The sequence below is a fragment of the Larus michahellis genome, chromosome 6 (genome assembly GCF_964199755.1).
Source record: "Larus michahellis chromosome 6, bLarMic1.1, whole genome shotgun sequence".
Taxonomy (NCBI): Eukaryota; Metazoa; Chordata; class Aves; order Charadriiformes; family Laridae; genus Larus; species Larus michahellis.
The window spans coordinates 65,575,433-65,593,662 of record NC_133901.1 but is presented as its reverse complement, the minus strand read 5'-3'; the positions used below and the strand labels follow the sequence as shown (position 1 = coordinate 65,593,662).

Below are 18,230 nucleotides of genomic sequence, written 5' to 3'. Positions count from 1 at the left end.
TTCCACTCACAGGCAGGTCTGCTTTCTCTTGGTACTGCCCAGCAGCCACTGTCCAGAATCTGTTATCTGCCCTCTTTCCTCCTCTTGTCTGAAATTCTTTTGAAACAGGCTGAAATCAAGGGAATTGTTCAACAGCCTTTGGCTCATTGATTCCTAAAGCTACTCTATAAATTCTGTTTATAGAGAGGTATCCACAGAAGACTTAAACACCACCCACCCCCCTCCCAACCACCAAAAAACCCCCAACATGCATCACCAGTATCATAACTGCAGTGAGTGCAGACTCCAGTGTTCTATGCGTGACTAGCTTTTATTGGTAGCAAGGTTTTGAGCATCCATATGTGCCATTAGCAAGCAGTAAGAGTTTGCAGAACATTCTCCCTCACCCTCTCGGAACCGCAGAAACGGAATCTGAAGAAAAAAAAAAATACAAGCACCTTGAGTTGTCAGTATTTGTTGATATTATAGAAGTGAATTTTGTTTAATGTAAGTCAATCTGATTTGTCATTTGACACAGCTGAACACAACGTACTTTGAGCTCCTAAGTTTGAAATATTACTGCTGGGGAAAGCATTGATGGACTGTATTTGTTCTGCTTCACTGCCTGCCTTTCTTTTGTTTTACAGTTTTCAGGGTTTTTTTCCCCCCAGATTTTGTGCTACCGTCATTATATAGATGGTCACAACTATTTGTGCAAAGGCCATGAGTCAATACAAGAGTGAGTGCAGATCTACAGGAATGTGTTTTGTCAGCAATGTGCTTTGGTGAACAGGAACTACAACTGGACTGGGGACCTCTGCTTCAACGTAATGCTGCTGGGCTGTAATCGTTTTGCTTTGCTTGAAACTGTTTCCAACTCCCATGTTGTCTTTTAAGTGATGGTATTTTAACCGTGCATTTCTATATGGGTCTAAACCATGTACTGTACCTCCTCTTCTAGGTACCCAACAATGGGATGGATTAAAAAAAACAACCCAAAACTGGCCAAGCAAATGAGGAAGTTTGTCTTAAAAATTGCAGGAAAATGAGTAAAACTGGATCAGTAAATCATATTTCTATAATCTGAACATCCAAGCCATATTCCACAAAGTCTAGATAAAAGAGTTTCAGCCTCTTTCCCTCAACTTTAGAAGCTGCACTTAAAAGGCTTATAAGTATTAGACTTGCTCATTGGGAGGATAGGCTTATTATCACTGTCCTCTTTTGTCAACCATGATCTCAGGGACCAGATATCAATGGAAAACTTCCACTGGTTCCAGCTGAGAGTGAATCAGACATCCTAACGCAAGCTCAGACACAAAAAACCGGTTCTTGTGGACAGTAGGAGCTTGGCAAGAATGATGCTGATAATCCCAGCCAGCACTGATTTTTCTCACCCAAAGGGTTATGCAGGAAGTTTTCTCTTCTGAAGCCTGGAAATATTTTAAGTTTTTCTTTGAAGTTATTTAAGGCAAAGGGTTGAAGTAGTAGGGAACTGAACTATGGATGAACAGTGTCTTGAAAGGAAGGAAATAAAAGGTTTTCTTGAGAGTCTTTGAATGCTTTAAATAGCTTTTCTTGTGAAAAATGCTTTCACCTCACATATGATTTTGTCACCTATCTTCTCAAGTAACTTTCAAGATTTTCACAATAGATATACTTACTGTGTTCCATTTTCTCCAGATTGTACTGTGATAGTTGCAGCTCCTAGTTTAGGAAGAGTTGGATTTATCCAGTTGTTGTTCCAAAGAAATTTAGCCTTTGTAACTGCTCCAATGTTAACTTCCGCATCAATGAAGCTCGTGTAAGTGTTGTCTGGTTGGAGGGTTCCCCTGTGAAAAATAGCATTTTATGGATGTGAGGCATTTAATATCAATTAGTAGACCTGTCAACTGATTGGCTGTGGTAGCAAGTGAGTAGAAAGTTATCAGAGAGACAATATGTAGCTTATAGTATGGTAACGAATTGCTAATTTTCCAACCTAATACATCCCAAATCAGTGTTTTTCAGAAGCAGCAAAGGCAGGTAGACCTGATGTGCTGCCGTCACATCTTACAATGAAGACCCAGTTACAGGACAATCCCTGATGCTTATGTAGTCTGTGTTTTTTGCTCATAAATGAAATTTTCATGTAATGGTAATTAATTCATATGATACAGTTGTTGGATTTGTTTGGGATGGCCAAAAGGATTATGCATCAGCTGCTCTGCCTGGCTCTCTAGTAGAGATTCCCACACTTGAGGCACCGTGGCCGAGTCAAATGTGCATCTGCTCTTGGGTTTATAATCTGGCTACCTATTTCACGTCACATCAATACAGCAAGCTCTAAATGGCAGCAGTTTGATACTGATAATGGCTTCAGCTGCTACATCTCACTGAATATGAGCCAATGCTTCTCCAGTCCTCTCCTTTGACCCCTCCAGTCCCCATGCCCTGATGGTGAAGGGCTACTTTCTAAAGAATTTACCCCTGCTGTATGAAGTCAAGAGACATTTGAATGTGTGATGCCTTTATCGCTGTAGGACTGTTATTGTAGACATGGCATCAGAGATACAGAAGGGGCGGGAAAGTAGAGGACCCAGCAAACCCACACAGAAAACAAAACTTCATCATTTCAATAAACTTTACAAGAAACACAGGATTTTTATTCCTTCCCTAGCTTTGCACTTTCCCATTCATCTGCCTTCGGAGGAGCTTGTTTACCCTCCTCTATATTATAAGGCTTATGGTAGTGGAAGTAACGAGAGACAGGAAAAAATCCCTTTGCCTTTTTGTTTCTTTGCCAGATCCACAGTGGTGCCGCGTATGTTAGAGCAAGATTTGCTGGGGAAAAAAAAAGTTTACTTCCAGCAATTGAATTGACACAGGCCCTGCAAAGAGCAGCTGGAGGTTGGTGGAGCACATTCAGTGCTGGCAGGCTGATCTCAGGTGAATGCACCGATGCCTGCAAATGGGGGTCAACTCATACCAAACACCTGCTGCCAAGATGTGAAGTCCTTCTTGGAAAAGTGAAAGTGACATAGCTGTCAATAAACAAAAACATAAAAATAAACCCCAAACCCCACATCAAAATGCCTTCTCCCTGTTTTTCATCATTTCAGATTTTTTTGTTGAAACAACCAAGAAAAATGCAAATAAATAAAAGCACATGAGGCAAGCAAGCAGCTTCAGTGTAAGCAGGCGAAGTTATGAGCCACAAAAAGTAGTAGAAAATCATGAGGTAGCTTTAACAGCAACATTTTGCAAGCCTGTGAAAGTCAAAGAGATCAGAACTCTGCTAGTGTAGGTCCAAAAAGACCCTGGTAGTACAGCAAACAAGCGACACCAAATTCTAACGTTTTAAATTCCCGTATTCTAAACTTCCGCCTTCAAACCCAGAGTGAGTGAATTGTCACTGCATTTACATCAGGGAGCTGTATCTGGGGGTAGAATGTGATCTGTAAAATAGGACCAATTGAAACAGCAACATTAACTGAAAATATTAATTAGACATTCTAGAATTGAAGTTTCTTTAATATTGAATTTTGAACTTACTTGATGACCTGATGCTGCCTTGTGTTCCCACCACTTCCATACAGGGCAACATTTACATATCCTTTAACTTTACTCTTTCCAGAGAGGGTCACAGTTACTTTGTACCTCCAAACTACAGATAAGAAATACAGTTAGATTGTACCCAGGGAGAAACAGTCTCCAAAATATGGCTGGTTTTTTGGTCTGTACAGTGTATTTGAAAGCAAAAGAAAATTATCACTGCCTTTCAGCTTAAGGCTGCATCACAAAGTGTCTGGACTGAAAGCAGTTAACACAATGCTCTCTCACACCTGAATCTTGGTGCTCCCTGCTGGTCCTTGGGTTATAACCACGCAAAACAAATACAAAGCATCAGTGAGTCAGATCTGTCATTATGTCCTAATGAGATCAACCTGAGACATTTGTGTTCCTTTCTGGGAGAGAAAAAAAAAAAGCTAGTCCGTGGCATAGTAAACATAATATAGATCTCAGCATTTTGACCACAAAGTTTTTCACGTACAGTGAAGTTGGAAGGAAGACGGCGTTAGGAATAAATACTGATACAAACCAGAATATAAGCAGTGTAAAAGGAGTGTAAAAACATCCTGAAGCTTAAGGAAAATCATTTTTGTGGGTGGGAACTTTCTTTTAGCACACAGTTTGCAAAAGCATCTCTTCTCTCTCTGGTTCTTCTTTACAAAGGCAAAAGAAGAGCCATCTTGTGAGAGCTGGCGTTTCGGATAGGCTAGGTTGTAAAGGAGGTCATGTGGTCCATCCACTTCTCAAAGCCGGGCCAGCTGTGATCGGCTTGCTCCTTTGTCAAATGGAGTTTTGAACATCTCCAAAGATGGAGATTTACCAGCTCCTCTTGGCCCCTCCTCCTGCATTTAACCACTGTCTTTGTGACAGTAATTTTCATACTATTTGATAAGAAATTCCCTTGCTGCAACTTCTGTGCATTGGCTATCCTTTCTCCTTGCACCTTGTAGTGCGGCCCACTAAACATCTCACTGACCTCCACTGGACTCTATGGTTTGTCAACATCTTTCTTGTACTGGAGGGCCCAAAACTGGGCACTAGTATTGGAGCAAAAGAGGAAAAGGCACGAAAGGTGGAAGAGCCTTTGCACTGCTGTGAGGTCTGCTCATCTGTTAAAAGGAATTGTAAAACAGAAAAATAAAAAGGTTTGTTTATGAGGAGTAGGTAGTAATGGAAGCAATTGAAACTCACGAGGAAAATCCTTGGCCTCTCCAGTATTCAGGTAAAGTTTCACAAAATCATTTTTAATTTTCCCTTTGAATTTATCTGCAAAGTGACCCATATTTGGGCATCCCTCTTTTGGGCATGGGAAACAGCCTCCCTAGTGAAAACAAATATAACTATTAATAAAATTATCCAGCCAGCCAAGAAAAAAAAGAAGTCTCAGAACTTATTTTTAACGTACCCACCTAGCAGGCCTGTACCACAGCGACAACACATTTCAAGTAACCCTTTCTGTGACTTGAGGAAGATCATATAAGCTAGACAACTTTCTCATAGGATCTTGTTTTTCAGGGGGTTATATTTTTTCTCACACCATTTAGCTCAATCCGGCCACATCAGTGACATCCTTGAGTAGTCTTGAACTGAAGCAGGGAGGAGGAGGTGTCCTTCCCAGCAACTGATGAGAAACAATTACGTTGCCTTATGCCTTCAGGTTGGGTCAAGAAAGGCTTTATCTTGAAAACAAAACTCATTTTTGTCATGAGAGCAACTTTCTGCTACAGGCACAGAGGCAGGTAGTCACCTTCTCCCAAAGTCATCTGAAAAGTGTGATCTCTATCACCTGCCCAGAATGTATCAAGGTCAATCTAAGCGCTATGTAAGTTGATACCTCTGTCTGCGCTCCCTTTAACATATGACGAGCCTGTTACCTCTCCGCTACTCTTAGGCTGTAGTTCCTTATCTCCCAGTCTGGGACAGGGAAGGGCTTCCTGACCTCTTCTGTAAGCCGTTGTGGTTTGTCCCTGAGGCCATCTTAAGTCACCACAGTACTTTGACCAGGGACTGACCCCATCAGGCCATCACATATTATTTCACTTCTTGTTGTTTTGAAAAGAAGATATTTAAGCTATGTTTAAAAGTTCACCTGCTACAGTATGGGATTCCACTCATTGCTGTTTGATAAATACATTTGGTGATTATGGGGGCAGGCTCTCCTCCTCACCCCTTCCCCAGTTTGGTGCAGCAGAGCGGCCGTGGGGAAGCCACTCCAGCTCCAGTAGAACCTCAGGGCCATCACATCAGCACAGAACAGGGATGTCCCCGTTTTGTTGTTGCCTTTTCCTACTTTGACCCATGTAAGCTGCACGAGCTATAATGCTTTAGCATGCCTGACTCTTCTCTTACACATACACTTGTTGGGTGCAAGCTAGCACAAATAAAGTGAATTTCAGACTTTTACATAAGAGCCACTATTTTTGACATGGTCCATCCTTAGGCTCTGAGAAATACTTACTGTTTCAAAAACATCATACGAAGCACAAGAATAGCCTAGAAATCCATCAGGGTAGATAATACTGTCAGAGTAATACTTGTAACTCCGCAGATGATTGCAAGCCACAAAGTCCCGGGTTCCTGTGAAAAGATGCCCCCAGGTTAGTTCTTCCTTTCTGTTACCATTTGAGGAAAGACACTGGCACAGCCCTTGCCGTGGCATTGGGGTGCATCGCTCCTCCTCCAAAGCCTCCTCACAATTCGTGGTGTATCAAACATAAGGTTTGAAGCTGGCTTTTGCAATCAGTTGATGCTCTAAGAAGCGTCACTGTCTCAACAGGTATAAAATGCAAACTTGAAATGCTTTGTGGAGACCGACTGTACTGTGCAGCTCAGCCCAGCCCGGGCCCTCCCCCCCCTTACGCTCCCCTCCCAAACACTTATTCAACTAATCTGACCGAGTTGCACAATAGAAACGAGAACTGCATGAAGCAGGGCTTTTGTAGGCAACAGAAAAGAAAACAAAAGAAATAATAACAAAAGAAAACCAAATGAAAAGTATTTAACAGTGAACTTCCTAGGGCAATGGTGATTTGCTCCAGCTGAGGACTGCAAAACAAAATTGTTAGTATTTGGGGGGGTGCTTACGGAAGGGAAACTCTTAGAATAATGAATATATTGTTTTCCTTTGTGTTGCCATTATTTTCTTGACTTTAAGTTAAAAAGAAGATCATATACAACATAGTTATTTCTTTGTGCTTTAATTCCCCATTATTGATAACAAGTTGGGGCGGGGGGAAGAAAAAAGCGCAATGTCTCCAGTTGCATTGAATAAAAACTGGAGAAAAGAAAGCTAGTTATCACAAATAAATTCATGTATTCTCCGAGTTTAAGGTGTTTGCAGTAATGTAAGAAAGAACTCAGATCCTATACTGAAAATTCTCTACAGCAGAAATCTTGATTTGTTTTTTTTAATGTCATATGCAACTTAACTTTATAAAGACACAGAAAATTTCTAGTAAGTAGAGCTTTTATTAAAACCATGCAAAACAATGAAGAAAAGTGTATTTGAGCGGCTACGTGCCAATCTTTTTTTAGCTGACTAAAAATAGACACAATAATATTGCTTTAATGCAACCCAGATTTGTAAGAGGTAATTAAAAAAAAAAATAAATTAAATTAATTGCACTATCCCAGAAGAATTGCAGCTGAGGATCCCTTCACAGAAGTAGCTGTGAGCATCATTGCCCTACACCCACTGCTGCTGCTGGGCAACTGCATAGAAACAAAGCGAAATGTGCTCTTACAGACCCTTCAACATTCCTGGCGCGGTTTAAGTAACTTTTGTTTCTGTTATTAGATACTTTAGAGGAGGCATATTTTCCAGAGGCAAACCCTTTGCCTGGTTTATTTTTTTGAATAAGCTCTGGAAAATGGTGTGTTTGAGCCTATTAAGAGTTTGCAGCTGCCATTGCTGGTGGACACACCAAAAGCTAACACAGAACACCTGAATCAAGGGATGTTAAGTGGCTACACGGGGAGGGCGACATTCCCCTCAATTTGTAAGGTAATCAACAGGCTTACCTTCCCAGATGCCATCGAGATCCACGACCTGCGAAATGGGGTTCTTCCCACACCCTGGCATTTGCTTTCCTCCGTTTGGATAAAAGTCAAGATGTCCTATAGCTGGGCTTATGCCAAAACCTGAAGCATTTAAAGCAGGGGTAAGCGCATTTTTAAAACAGTGTTTTCTCGTAGCTATAGCTTTTGGCTTGAAGTTTGTCTGTGCTTGGTATTTTAGGACCTGAGTGATCGGCATGGTGTATTTGTTCTGTGTCTGTGCATCGAAACAGGGTCTTGGTGAACAATTAGGATGCTCGAGCGCGATGGGGCATGAGTATTTTTGTATTGATAGAGGAGAGCTAAGTGCTCACCTAAATAGGGGATGGTGGGAGCTGAATCTGTGTGGATAACGTCGACAAACTCTGCATCAGATTTGTCCAGTCTGACTTCAATGGGAGTGCCTTGAAAATATGGTTGAGCGGGGTCCAGTCCTGAAAGAAAAAGACTGGTGTTAAGTATAAAGGGATACAAATGCATCATTTTATGTAACGCTGTGATTGCATAAAATGCATATGACATATATAGCTGCCTATGGTTCCATATAGTTAAGTAGAAGAGTCACTAATAAATGATGATGTCTGCTCTTGCTTACCAAGTGGCCTTTCTGCCAGGCAGCACAAAAGGTTGCATGTGGAAGCCTATTGAATTTTGCTGATTCACATCAATGCTGGTTCCCAGCACTTGGGTATAACTTTTTTTTTTTGTTTATTGAACTTCGCTTTAATAATGTCGCTGAAATTGAGGTTGCCGTGTCTGCATCCCATATAACTGGTCTGCATGGTTTGAGAGCACTCAAACAGAAGCTAATGCTGATAGCGCCCCATGCGTATGGAATCGTTGAAATCAACCTGCCTACTTCTGCTCCAGACGGCTTTTGGAAAAGCATCTAGTTTTGAAGTGACAATCTTTGCTGTTGATCCTAGCAGAAAAGAGAATTCAGTTGTTTCCCAAGTTGTTGCAGCAATTTCAAGAGCTTATAAAGTCTTGCCAATGGCACAATTTCTGCTATCTTATACTTGCCTCCCTTCTTGTCCCTGGGCAGCAGGTTTGGTTTTGCTTTTACACTGAGCTTTGTAAACTATTAGTCCAAGGTTCACCAAGCCTGAAATCCCCAAGGAAAAGTAACAATTGAAAAGGGCTGTGTTAATAATATCCAGAATTGTCTTTTGTGTATGACAGGTCACTCTGCTTAATGCACGCTGCCCTTGGCACTGCCTGCGTGATGAATAAGGAGATCAAGCCCCTAGCTATAAACTCTGGAAGTGCTGAGCATGTTAAAAAATTGCTAAAGAGTGCAGACTGCAGGGTGAGTTACCTGTGCTTTGAAAAAAAGGAGTGGTTTGGTCACAAGTCTAGCGGATAACACCTCTGTTGAGTTTTGTTTTCTGGGAGAGTACTGGATGTTTTAAAATACTCGAAAAGGCGTCTCTGCTTTGTGAGGTCTCTGGAATATCTTTTTTTAGAAATGAATAACATATTGCACTAAATATAGCTATTTGATCACCGTTTGCTCTTTTAAAGGGTCTGTTAAACAAACCAAGAAAGGTGAGGGCCATCCCATGAAGAACAGTGCAGGGGTATGGCACGTGGTTCTGTGGTGGCTGCGTTTCAGCGATGCTCCTGCTGTGGGCAGAGGGCTGAGACAGCCTGTGCTTCCACCGAGCTTCGCTTTGCCCCTCGGCTATATGCGTTTTCACCATTTACATCTTGCAGTGTTGCAAAATGGTTCCTTCAAGAGTCATTTGCTCTTAGCTAGTGTGGGTAGAGAGCAGATTACAAGCCAAAGGATGCTGAAAAAATGAAAAGTTGCTGCTGGATCAAAGGGAAGATGTAAAGGCTTCTGGCCAATAGACACAGAGGCTTTATCCGTTACATCTTGCAGGACACAGACACTGTGGGACCAGTGGAGGATGCCCAGAGTCTGTGTATTCAGAGCAACACATGGACAGCCATAAACCAAACGACAACCCAAAATGTCTTCTCTGAAAGAACGGAACAGGAAAACCTGGCTCAGCAGTAGCGAGAGGCTTCCTCGCTTTCTCAGGGCATGGAGTATGTAACTCAAACAGGGAAAGACAACGGAGCAGTTCACTTCTGGGGAGGCAAAAACAGAATCAGTACAGCTGACTGAAAATTAAGATAACATCCTATAGCTTAAAAATGTCTAAACTCAGAAATATGGGAGCACTTAAGGGACAGGCTATTACCTAGGAATTTAGTGAAAACGGGGGGAGGGGGGGCTTTCTGATCAGGGGGCTGATCAGAAATTTAGTGAAAACAGGGGGCTCCGACATTATCTGGAAGTAAGAGTGAGCTCACGTAGCTCAAACTAATACAGGTTGTATAAACATAATGCCTGTGATCTCTCAGAAAAAAAAAAGAAGGGGAATTCAGCTGAAATCTGGCTGTTTCTTTAAGTATGAGTTTAGTTTCTTAGTAAATCTACTCGAAGCTGGACAGAAGATATAATCCTATGTGACTCAATACAGAGATTTAGTGTATCAACTGTTAAGTGAAGAAACGAAACTTTAGAAAGTTTGCTGAAAAAAAGAAAAGGTAATTACTATCAATGTACTCTACTAGGTGAAAAGTTTATGCAGACATAGCAAAGCAAGGTGAAAACGGGTGATATGTCAGGAAGGTTAGCCTACTGCGTCTAAAACATCGGGTTTAATCCATCCTTTTCTGGAAAATTGTATTAATTAGCAAAACTACAGTACAAAATAACTAACTGGTCACTGTTGTGCCGCTTCTAGCGTGCTTTGGAGGGACCTGCAAGCAGTGGGCGATGTTGTGCATCGGATGTGCTGCTATATAACAGGCCAGATGAATGGAAGATGAAAATGGCAGGAGAAAAGCTGCTAGGACAAGGAAGGTAGGGATTAGTCTCCTGGTCTGTTTTATTACATTAGTGTTGGACAAATCATTATGAAAAGCAACTGTGGCAGCTAAAGCTGGTTCTGGTTGTATGTTAGTTATTGTGAGTTTGTTTTTAGCAGCAAGAATGGAATATCGTTATGTTACGGCATCGCTCCTGTCCTGCTCCAAACTGACGCTGGTCTGGGCAGTGACACTGCTAGGTTGAAGCACCGGAAAGCGAACTCTGTAGAGATTGCCACAGCCTTTAATGTGTCAAGTCAGCTGATGTATTGCAGGGGCCCTTCTGGCTCTCTTAGCTCTGTGGAGCCTTTTCGTTGCTGTGTAAACACACGCAAGCAAAATATTCATCACGCTGGCTGTTTTCCCACACTTACCTGGGCACCACTCCTTGGTGTACTGTGAGAAGAGGCTGTTCTATCACGTCCAAGTTACCCTTGACTAAACTACAGCCCACAGTCGGACACAATCGTAAGAGAAAATGAACAGCATCATTTTGTTAAGCAGCGGTGTCTTTAGCGTGAGCTGTGACTTAAGTCACTGACTTACCAGTTATCCTTCCAATGCCCGGCCGCCTCTTGCCAGCCTCGCCTGCCACATGCGCTCCAAGGCTGTGGCCAATTATGTGAACGTCGGCTGGAGAGTATCTGTATTCTTCCTGAGAAAACAGCAATATAAAAAAAATTACTACATCTGTTTTCATCAGCAACAGGAAAGAGTAAAAAGGGGCTGAAAACCTATTTTTAATTTGACTACTGACTTGGGAACTCCTATAGGATTTCAGCATCTGTTTGCCAGTTTAGATACTTATGTCCAATACATAGATTTTTTTCAAAACAGTTTACTGTGTCTGTTATCTCTGCATATTTAAAACTACACAACACTGTACATCTGTTAATATTTATGGAATAACTGTTTGTCTGTACTGTGGGGATGTCTTGTAGAACTTCATATCCCTAAGTCGGCTAAGCCTGCTGTTACAACATAGTTCTCTAGCTTTAAAAAAAAAAAAAAAAAAAAAGTCTGTTTTCAGCACAACTTATAAAACGATCACTGAGTAGATGTTTTCTGCTGCTCACAGTCACGAAAGTTCCTGGATCATATTTCTTTTAAATCAGTATTATGACTACAACATTAGAACCAGAAGATTCTTACCATAAGAACGTTTATAAAATAAGCTATTTCAGCGCCTACAACACGGACGTTGTTTGATGCCTGGGTGTACTGACATCTTGCCCCTCTCTTCCAGTTTATGCAGATGCAGTTCACATCTTCCACTGTGAGCATCCTCTGTTTTGTAGAACAAAAGTTAAAACCAAAGAGTCCCACAGTAAATTCAGTCTAGCGTTGGTTCGTGTTGCTTATTACAGCTCAACTCACAGACGTTCCATGAATTTGGATGAGAATGTTTTAAGAACCAAAACCTTAGCATGTATTTGTGGTCACGCCCGCACACAGGCTGTGTGCGCACACAACACCGAATTAGGGTGGTATGCTGTAGCAATGGCCACGCTATCATTTCAAATACCCAAAATAATAAGCTGTATTTTTTGCAGAAGGGAAAACAACGCAAATACTGTTATTTTTTAATTTCAATCAAACTTTTGTATGCAACACTAAATAAGAGCACTACTTATGTACTGATTCACTTAGGTGATTAAAAGTACTTCTGTAATACAAAACAAGTCACAACTGGCAAAGGACAGAAAAGGCGATAGAAGTGTCTGTGACTACGTCAGAAGTAGTAAAAAGTGTGCAGATAGGATTATTACTTAATGAGAAGGAGAGTAAATAATAGATCCACATAGGAGGGCTGATGCATTCACAATCCCACTTGTTCCATTCTTTACTGAAAAGATTCACTGAGACCGTTTTTTAAAAATAAATTGGCATACTGTGATAAAACATGGGCCACCATAATAGAGAAAGAATTTCAATATTTATCACGTCTCTACATACTAATGAAAATTGATCAAAAGGATTTAAGGTACTGTCTGAAATAAAATGTGAGCTATATATCTTGTTGATTGTGAAGTTCTATAAAAAAATAAATCTCTATTTTAAGAGAGTGGAAAATGGGAGGCTGAGAATTACAAAAACATCAATCTGCTTCTGATTCTTTGAACAAATGATTAACTAACAAATCCCATAATCATTCCTCACTGTTCATAAAGTGATAATCAACATAGGTTGTTTTTTTTTTTTTCAACGGAAAACCGTCAAATAAATTTTATTTATTTTCTTTTGACCTAATATCAAAGAGAAGCAGGTAACAGGGATGCAATAAATGTGAAATACCTTGATTTTTGTGGACTTTTGTATTGTTTCCCGTAGCGTTCTCACAAGTGAAATAGGATTATAGGATTATAGAATTTATACTAAGTTGTAGTTGTGTGAATAGTTAGTTGAAAAACCTTATCCTAAAAGTGTCGTATGCCATCCACTGGTATTTTGCTCTATGTGCTGCGTGACTAGTAGCTTTCATTAGCTGCAGCTTGAAAAGAAAGCATGTTTATAGAATTTGAGAAGACCACAAGGTGGAATCGCAACTGTGGGTGCGGATAGGTTTAAGAAATAACTTGGAAAATCGGAGAATTAGCACAAAAGTCAATAAAGCAGAGTGCTGTGCTTCATTCCCTGTTCATAGCTGGTCCTAGATTGACAGCTTTGTTCAAAATGATCCCCTTGAGCTCCCTTCCGGCTGTGCATTTCTACAGCTTTATTGCTTCTGTAAATGGACAGCCCAGGTCCTCAGCCTCCTACACCCAAAGGCTGTCCCTGCCTTTGTGATGGACTTCCCACATCTAGAAACCCGTCGCTTGTCTGGAGAAACATGATGCAATAGTTATGAGTCTGCAGTTATTTCTGGAATTGCCCTTGTTCCTAAAGAGTACTTTGCTCCAGGGTTTGTGTTGCTTTTATCAAGAAAAAGGACACTTATTGAGACAAATCTTGTTGTCACTCACTTGACTAAAGAGAAGAACTGGATGCATTTTACCTCATGCTTTTCATCAAGGTGCAGAGCTACAAATGTAAGTTGCTAACAATATGAAAATACGTGGCCTTTTTTTCCCCTTCTTATCACTACAAGTACCATGAGAGAAATTGATTAGACATAGAGAAAAGGGACAGTCTATAGGAATGTGTTTATAAATCCAAACTAAGGAAATTCACAGGGACAAGATTTCCCTGCGGTACATACCTTGCACATGTCCGACAGCCAGTTTTCTTCTCCATTATCTACAAATCCGTGTACGATAAATCTGGTTAGCCTACTTGTGTTAAAATTTGAGTTGTCAATTGTTGAGGTATCAACTGCAGAGACCTCCTGTTGTAGACATTAAATTAATAAACATTCAAATCTGCTTTCTGTAAATAGTTTATCAAAATTGCAGCGACCTGAACTATGCTTAGCTGTACAGGCATTTAAAAGTTATGTGAGGTTAAGCTCATCTGCAAGCGTTTACGCGACTGGCTTAAGGTCTGTATCTCCATTCAAAGCACGCTTTGGCACATATTTTAGAGCAGCCGAGACTTTACTTTTAATGTGTTTCTATCTTATCTGTGGAAAAAAAATACCCAATAACTTTAAAAATGCACCGTTTCCAATACTTCTCAGTGGCCAGGCAGAAAACATGGGGGAGTGCTGCTCTGTGAAGGCTGGATGAAGATGAGAATTCTGCCCCAGAGACCCTGCCAAGAAACTGAAAGAGGTTGTCTCTTGAATAAAGTGGAGATTTGGCCATTTCTAACACTTTCCAGGAACACAGCTCGAGTCTGTTTACTTACTCTTTTTGCATGTGATTTACTAATGTTTAAACTGCAGTAGTTCTTACTTGAAAGTCAGTAGGATTTTCTCTCGTGTACAGGAGGAAGTGAACGTCTATCTTCTTTGGATCCCAGGGCAACTTATGGACTGGTCTTTCTGTAGTCCCAGACCATGGTATATCATCTGAGAAACATCCAAGCCTATCATAGCAAACTTCTTCACCTGTAGCACACAGACCAAATCAATAATATGTGAATGAGCAAAGAAGTGGAGCAGGCTAGTCATAACTCATAGCATCTCTTCTCTGGAGGTCTCTTGAAAAATCCTACGGTTTACGGAAAGCAAAGATGAACAGTTGTTCTCTCTCTGGTCTTCAAAGGCTACAGTTTACTCCAGGGAAAGAGGCCACCCGGTTGCTCGTCAAGAAAGTATTCAGTGGGGTTGCTCCGTGGGTATCCTGTACCATACCTTGGGTATCGTTCCCCAGATGTGCTTTGCCTAAGGCAAGACAGCTGATGAGTTTCTCCTAATACCAAGCCCAGAAATTGCAAATAATCAGCAATAACTTGTGACTGTGCTGAACAGCTGACTACACTGTACATGGGAAGTCTTATATACTATGCAAGCCAGTGGCTTCTGCTGAATAAAAGCTATACCCTCATTAGACTTTCTCCTCATCCTGCCCCCCACCCCTGGCTTTTTCCCCATTTCCATCACTGAAGAAGAGTACAACAAAGAATTTTGTAGATTTTGCAAAGCTTTGCTCTGAGATAGAAAACACCAGCACTTCTTATGTGCTCCTAGGGTGGGATTTCCAGGGTAGAGAAGAGGAAAGGCAACATGCACACGCACTCGTCTCACCGTTCTTGTATAGGAAAGTGAACCGTGTAACCTCAATCAGTAAGTTTTAAGGCACCATAATGTAGAATATCTCAAAAAATATAGCAGCATAGAAAGGCTATATAAATACTAACCCCGTGTGCTTACCTTCTGCTGCGCTGAGCAGAAACAGTGCAAGTATCCAAATTCCAAGCATCTAGAACAGTAGAAAAAGAAGCATCTAGGATTTGCTAATCCGCTTGATTAGCAAACGCACTTAGCTTTCTGGTGCTGAATTTTTTGAAGGTGAAAAGGGTGCTGTGTCTGTCTTCTCTGCAACGTGTATCTATAACCGCTGCATATGTGAGACAGGTATGAGTCGGCTTTACGTTTGCTTGCTCCACTAGAGATTCTGGAGCTCCTCAATCTATGAAAGCATAGCTTAAATCCAGGGTGATTTTTGTCCTGTTGAGGCTATGCTTCTAATTGAATGTATAGTAGCTACTTTACTAGCGTAAGGATGCCTATGTGAGCTGCCATTCCGTTTATACTGCTGTGTCTTGGGAATCCGTATACCTGACGAGGTAAAAGAAAAAAACCCAAAGCCTGAACTACTTACAATGCAGCCTTGAAGCTCCATGCACTAATGTGCGAGCTTTGCTCGTACTTTTATAGTTTGCTTTATCCTTGGAAATGTTCCCAAAAAGATAGGAGCATTTATTTCAGATTATAGTTTATAGCGAAGCTGCAAAAAGAACTTTAGTGGTTGGTTTCTCTGAAAACTCCAAAATCCATGGGCATAGATTCTTTAACTGGTGTGCTGGAGCCCAAAATAGGATTGGAGCTCCAGATGTTGGGTAATTCCCAGGCAGCAACACATCAGAAGAATTAGAGAGAGTAATGTAGATCTGCGTAGCAGTGCATTTAGGGGCTCGTCTTGTCTAGGAAGGCTTTTGGTTTTAGTGTTGCCTAGTTGGGATGTAGGGGGTCTGCTAGCAGAGAACTAACGTTGTCTTTAAGTCCCCTCCCTTGCCCTGCATGTAGTGGCTTTGGAAGTGGAATGCCCCTGTGCTTTTGGGTCTTCTGTGCCCATTTCCTGACATCAGCTCAATTTGGTGAAGCCTTATCCCTTCAGGAGAAATTCTTAGTGCATCTGGTAGGCCTTTTCATAGTGAAAGAGTCTGACCTTCTCCTGGTGTCCCTTGTTGAAAGAAGTAGATGTAGAAGGACAGCTGTCTACCCCTTTGGATCCTTTCGATACTACTCATGTAACCCAAGTTTTGAGAAAGCTGTTCTCCTCTGAATGATGAACTGAGAGCAAGCGTGTTGGAAATATATATCAATAACATACAAAATTCCCCCAGAAACAGTGACATAGCCACTTTGTGTAGTGATGTTACAGAACTCAGTAGGTCACTCCACTAGAGACATCGACTAAAAGGTGAAAAACAGCCTGTGCAAATGAACAGGACTAGGTCTGGGAACCCCTTGCTCCTGTTCGTCTCTAGGAGAAGGCTGTAAGTGGACTCAAGAAGAAATGAGACCTCAGATAACTCTTCACTTAGAAAGCTTTGTCAGCTTGGCTATGCTTTTTGGCTGTCGCCACGTATCTTTGCAGAGCTGACCTTCCCTAATCTCTGCCGCTGGGAATGACCAAATGGATACCAGCTGTGTGTATAGGTATTACACTGATATCATCTACGCTAGTGAGCTAGAGCTCAGTGCTCCCATCCTTAATTGAACTAGCGTTTTAGTTTGTGAATATGTTCATATCAGTAATACAGGAGAATCAATACATGCCCTAGTACACCGAGAAGTTTAACGCTTGTTCAAAATGGGGGGGAACAGTCTTTCTCACTTAATTTAAGAGCTGGTGGAAAAGATTTGAGTTAGGATTTTATCATAGTTAGTCTGCTGCTCTTATTCAACGCAGTAATAACATAGGACAAACTGGATAACTGGGCAATTCCTTAGGCTGTGCTCAATAGGTTTCAGCTGCTTGCTTCTCCTTTGGGAAGAAGGGGTAAGGCTGGGATGCATGTCCTTCAGTACAATGCAGGACGCTCGCTATGCCTAGGGGAGTTGTTCTGGTCCTTGTTGCCTCACAGTCAGGGGCTGTTGGAAGAAAGACGGCTTTCAAGAAAGAAAGCAACAAATAAGGGCCTCGCTCTGTCTCTGCGGTCCTGAGTAAGCTTAGTCTGGAATAGGAAGCAGGTGGAGGAGAGGACTGGATTTCCCGTGCTGCAGGATGCTGTGGCTCTCTCCTGGGATGCAGCGTGGTGCTTCCTGGCATTGTTCACGCTTTCCTTGCCACCTGTCAAGTCCCTGGGGGATTTGCAGTACTTGGGACTGCAGATTTCTCTTGGCTGAACCTCAGACTTGTGTTTAATTATGCTTCTAATTTCATACAGGCTTGGTTAGTGTTTAGTCAAGGATACAACACTGACTGTTGTTCTTACTTCAAAAAAATATTTAATTCAGATATTTATACTCATTATGTGTTCTTAATATTGTATTTCTACTCCTAGTTCTTAGAAGTTTATCTGCCCGAGTGCTTGTACATCATTTATCAAACGTCGGGAAATGGGAGTGAGTAAATTATTAACTCTTTCTTCCTATTCATTGTGTTAAAGTTTGATTTTTATACTTAGAAAAATATCCACTGCCTTGGTGTCTTGAAGCTCCAGGTGGCTCACTCATTGCCATGCTTAGCAGAGCTGTAGTGTTCATTTTAATGTCAAATAGTCAATCCCAGGTTTTGCAAAGCCTGGAGTTACTCAAAAGTCAGAATTTCTCTCTAGGATTGTCAGCGGCCACAGCAAAGGTATCTGTTTGAAATTAAACAGTAGACAGGTGCTATGATTTAGCTGTTCCATTTCTTCTGAAGTGGGAAGACTTGTGGTTTGGCTTTGCCTGTTGCTTCCCTGAAGGTGCAGTGTACAAAGGGCTGCGCTGCCCTGATGAAGAAATACCCTGGTCTTGTTCTCTTCCTGCCTCATCCCACAGCATCTTCTGAGGGCAGCGCTCTCCTGTGGGGTTGGAAAGTTTTGAGCAATCGAGTAGGCGGTGGAAAGGAGGTGTTTGGGACTATTCCCAGCCCCAGGCATGTGCTGAAGTAATGGTTTGCCTTGAGAATGCTTGATAGACAGAAAATCTGGCAAATTATCAATGCGGT

At 41.5% G+C, this 18,230-nt stretch overlaps 1 protein-coding gene and 1 long non-coding RNA gene across 2 annotated transcripts; one reads left to right on the top strand and one right to left on the bottom strand.

Moving 5' to 3' along the window:
* Positions 1-269: 269 nt before the first annotated feature.
* LOC141745125 (inactive pancreatic lipase-related protein 1-like) lies at positions 270-15,272 on the bottom strand. Its single transcript, XM_074592298.1, has 12 exons — positions 15,224-15,272; positions 14,304-14,458; positions 13,670-13,795; positions 11,623-11,757; positions 11,017-11,125; positions 7,902-8,021; positions 7,552-7,671; positions 5,990-6,108; positions 4,723-4,852; positions 3,514-3,625; positions 1,644-1,811; positions 270-411 (listed from the first exon to the last, which is right to left on the bottom strand). The coding sequence occupies exons 1-12, from the start codon at positions 15,270-15,272 to the stop codon at positions 348-350; spliced, it is 1,407 nt and encodes a 468-aa protein (XP_074448399.1). The 3' UTR covers positions 270-347.
* LOC141745127 (uncharacterized) lies at positions 7,541-14,917 on the top strand. The gene is made up of 3 exons (XR_012587684.1): positions 7,541-7,691; positions 10,347-10,465; positions 14,337-14,917. It is a non-coding gene; the product is annotated as an uncharacterized LOC141745127 (long non-coding RNA).
* Positions 15,273-18,230: the final 2,958 nt, after the last annotated feature.

Bases quoted from the DNA above. Each gene is read 5' to 3' on its own strand.
- LOC141745125 (XM_074592298.1), bottom strand. From the start codon at position 15,272: ATGCTTGGAATTTGGATACTTGCACTGTTTCTGCTCAGCGCAGCAGAA. The intron at 6,109-7,551 runs GTAAGCCTGTTG...ATCTTTTCACAG, and splicing joins TCTCGATGGCATCTGGGAAG to GAACCCGGGACTTTGTGGCT. The intron at 3,626-4,722 runs GTGAGTTTCAAT...TCTTATCTGTAG, and splicing joins AGAGGCCAAGGATTTTCCTC to TTTGGAGGTACAAAGTAACT.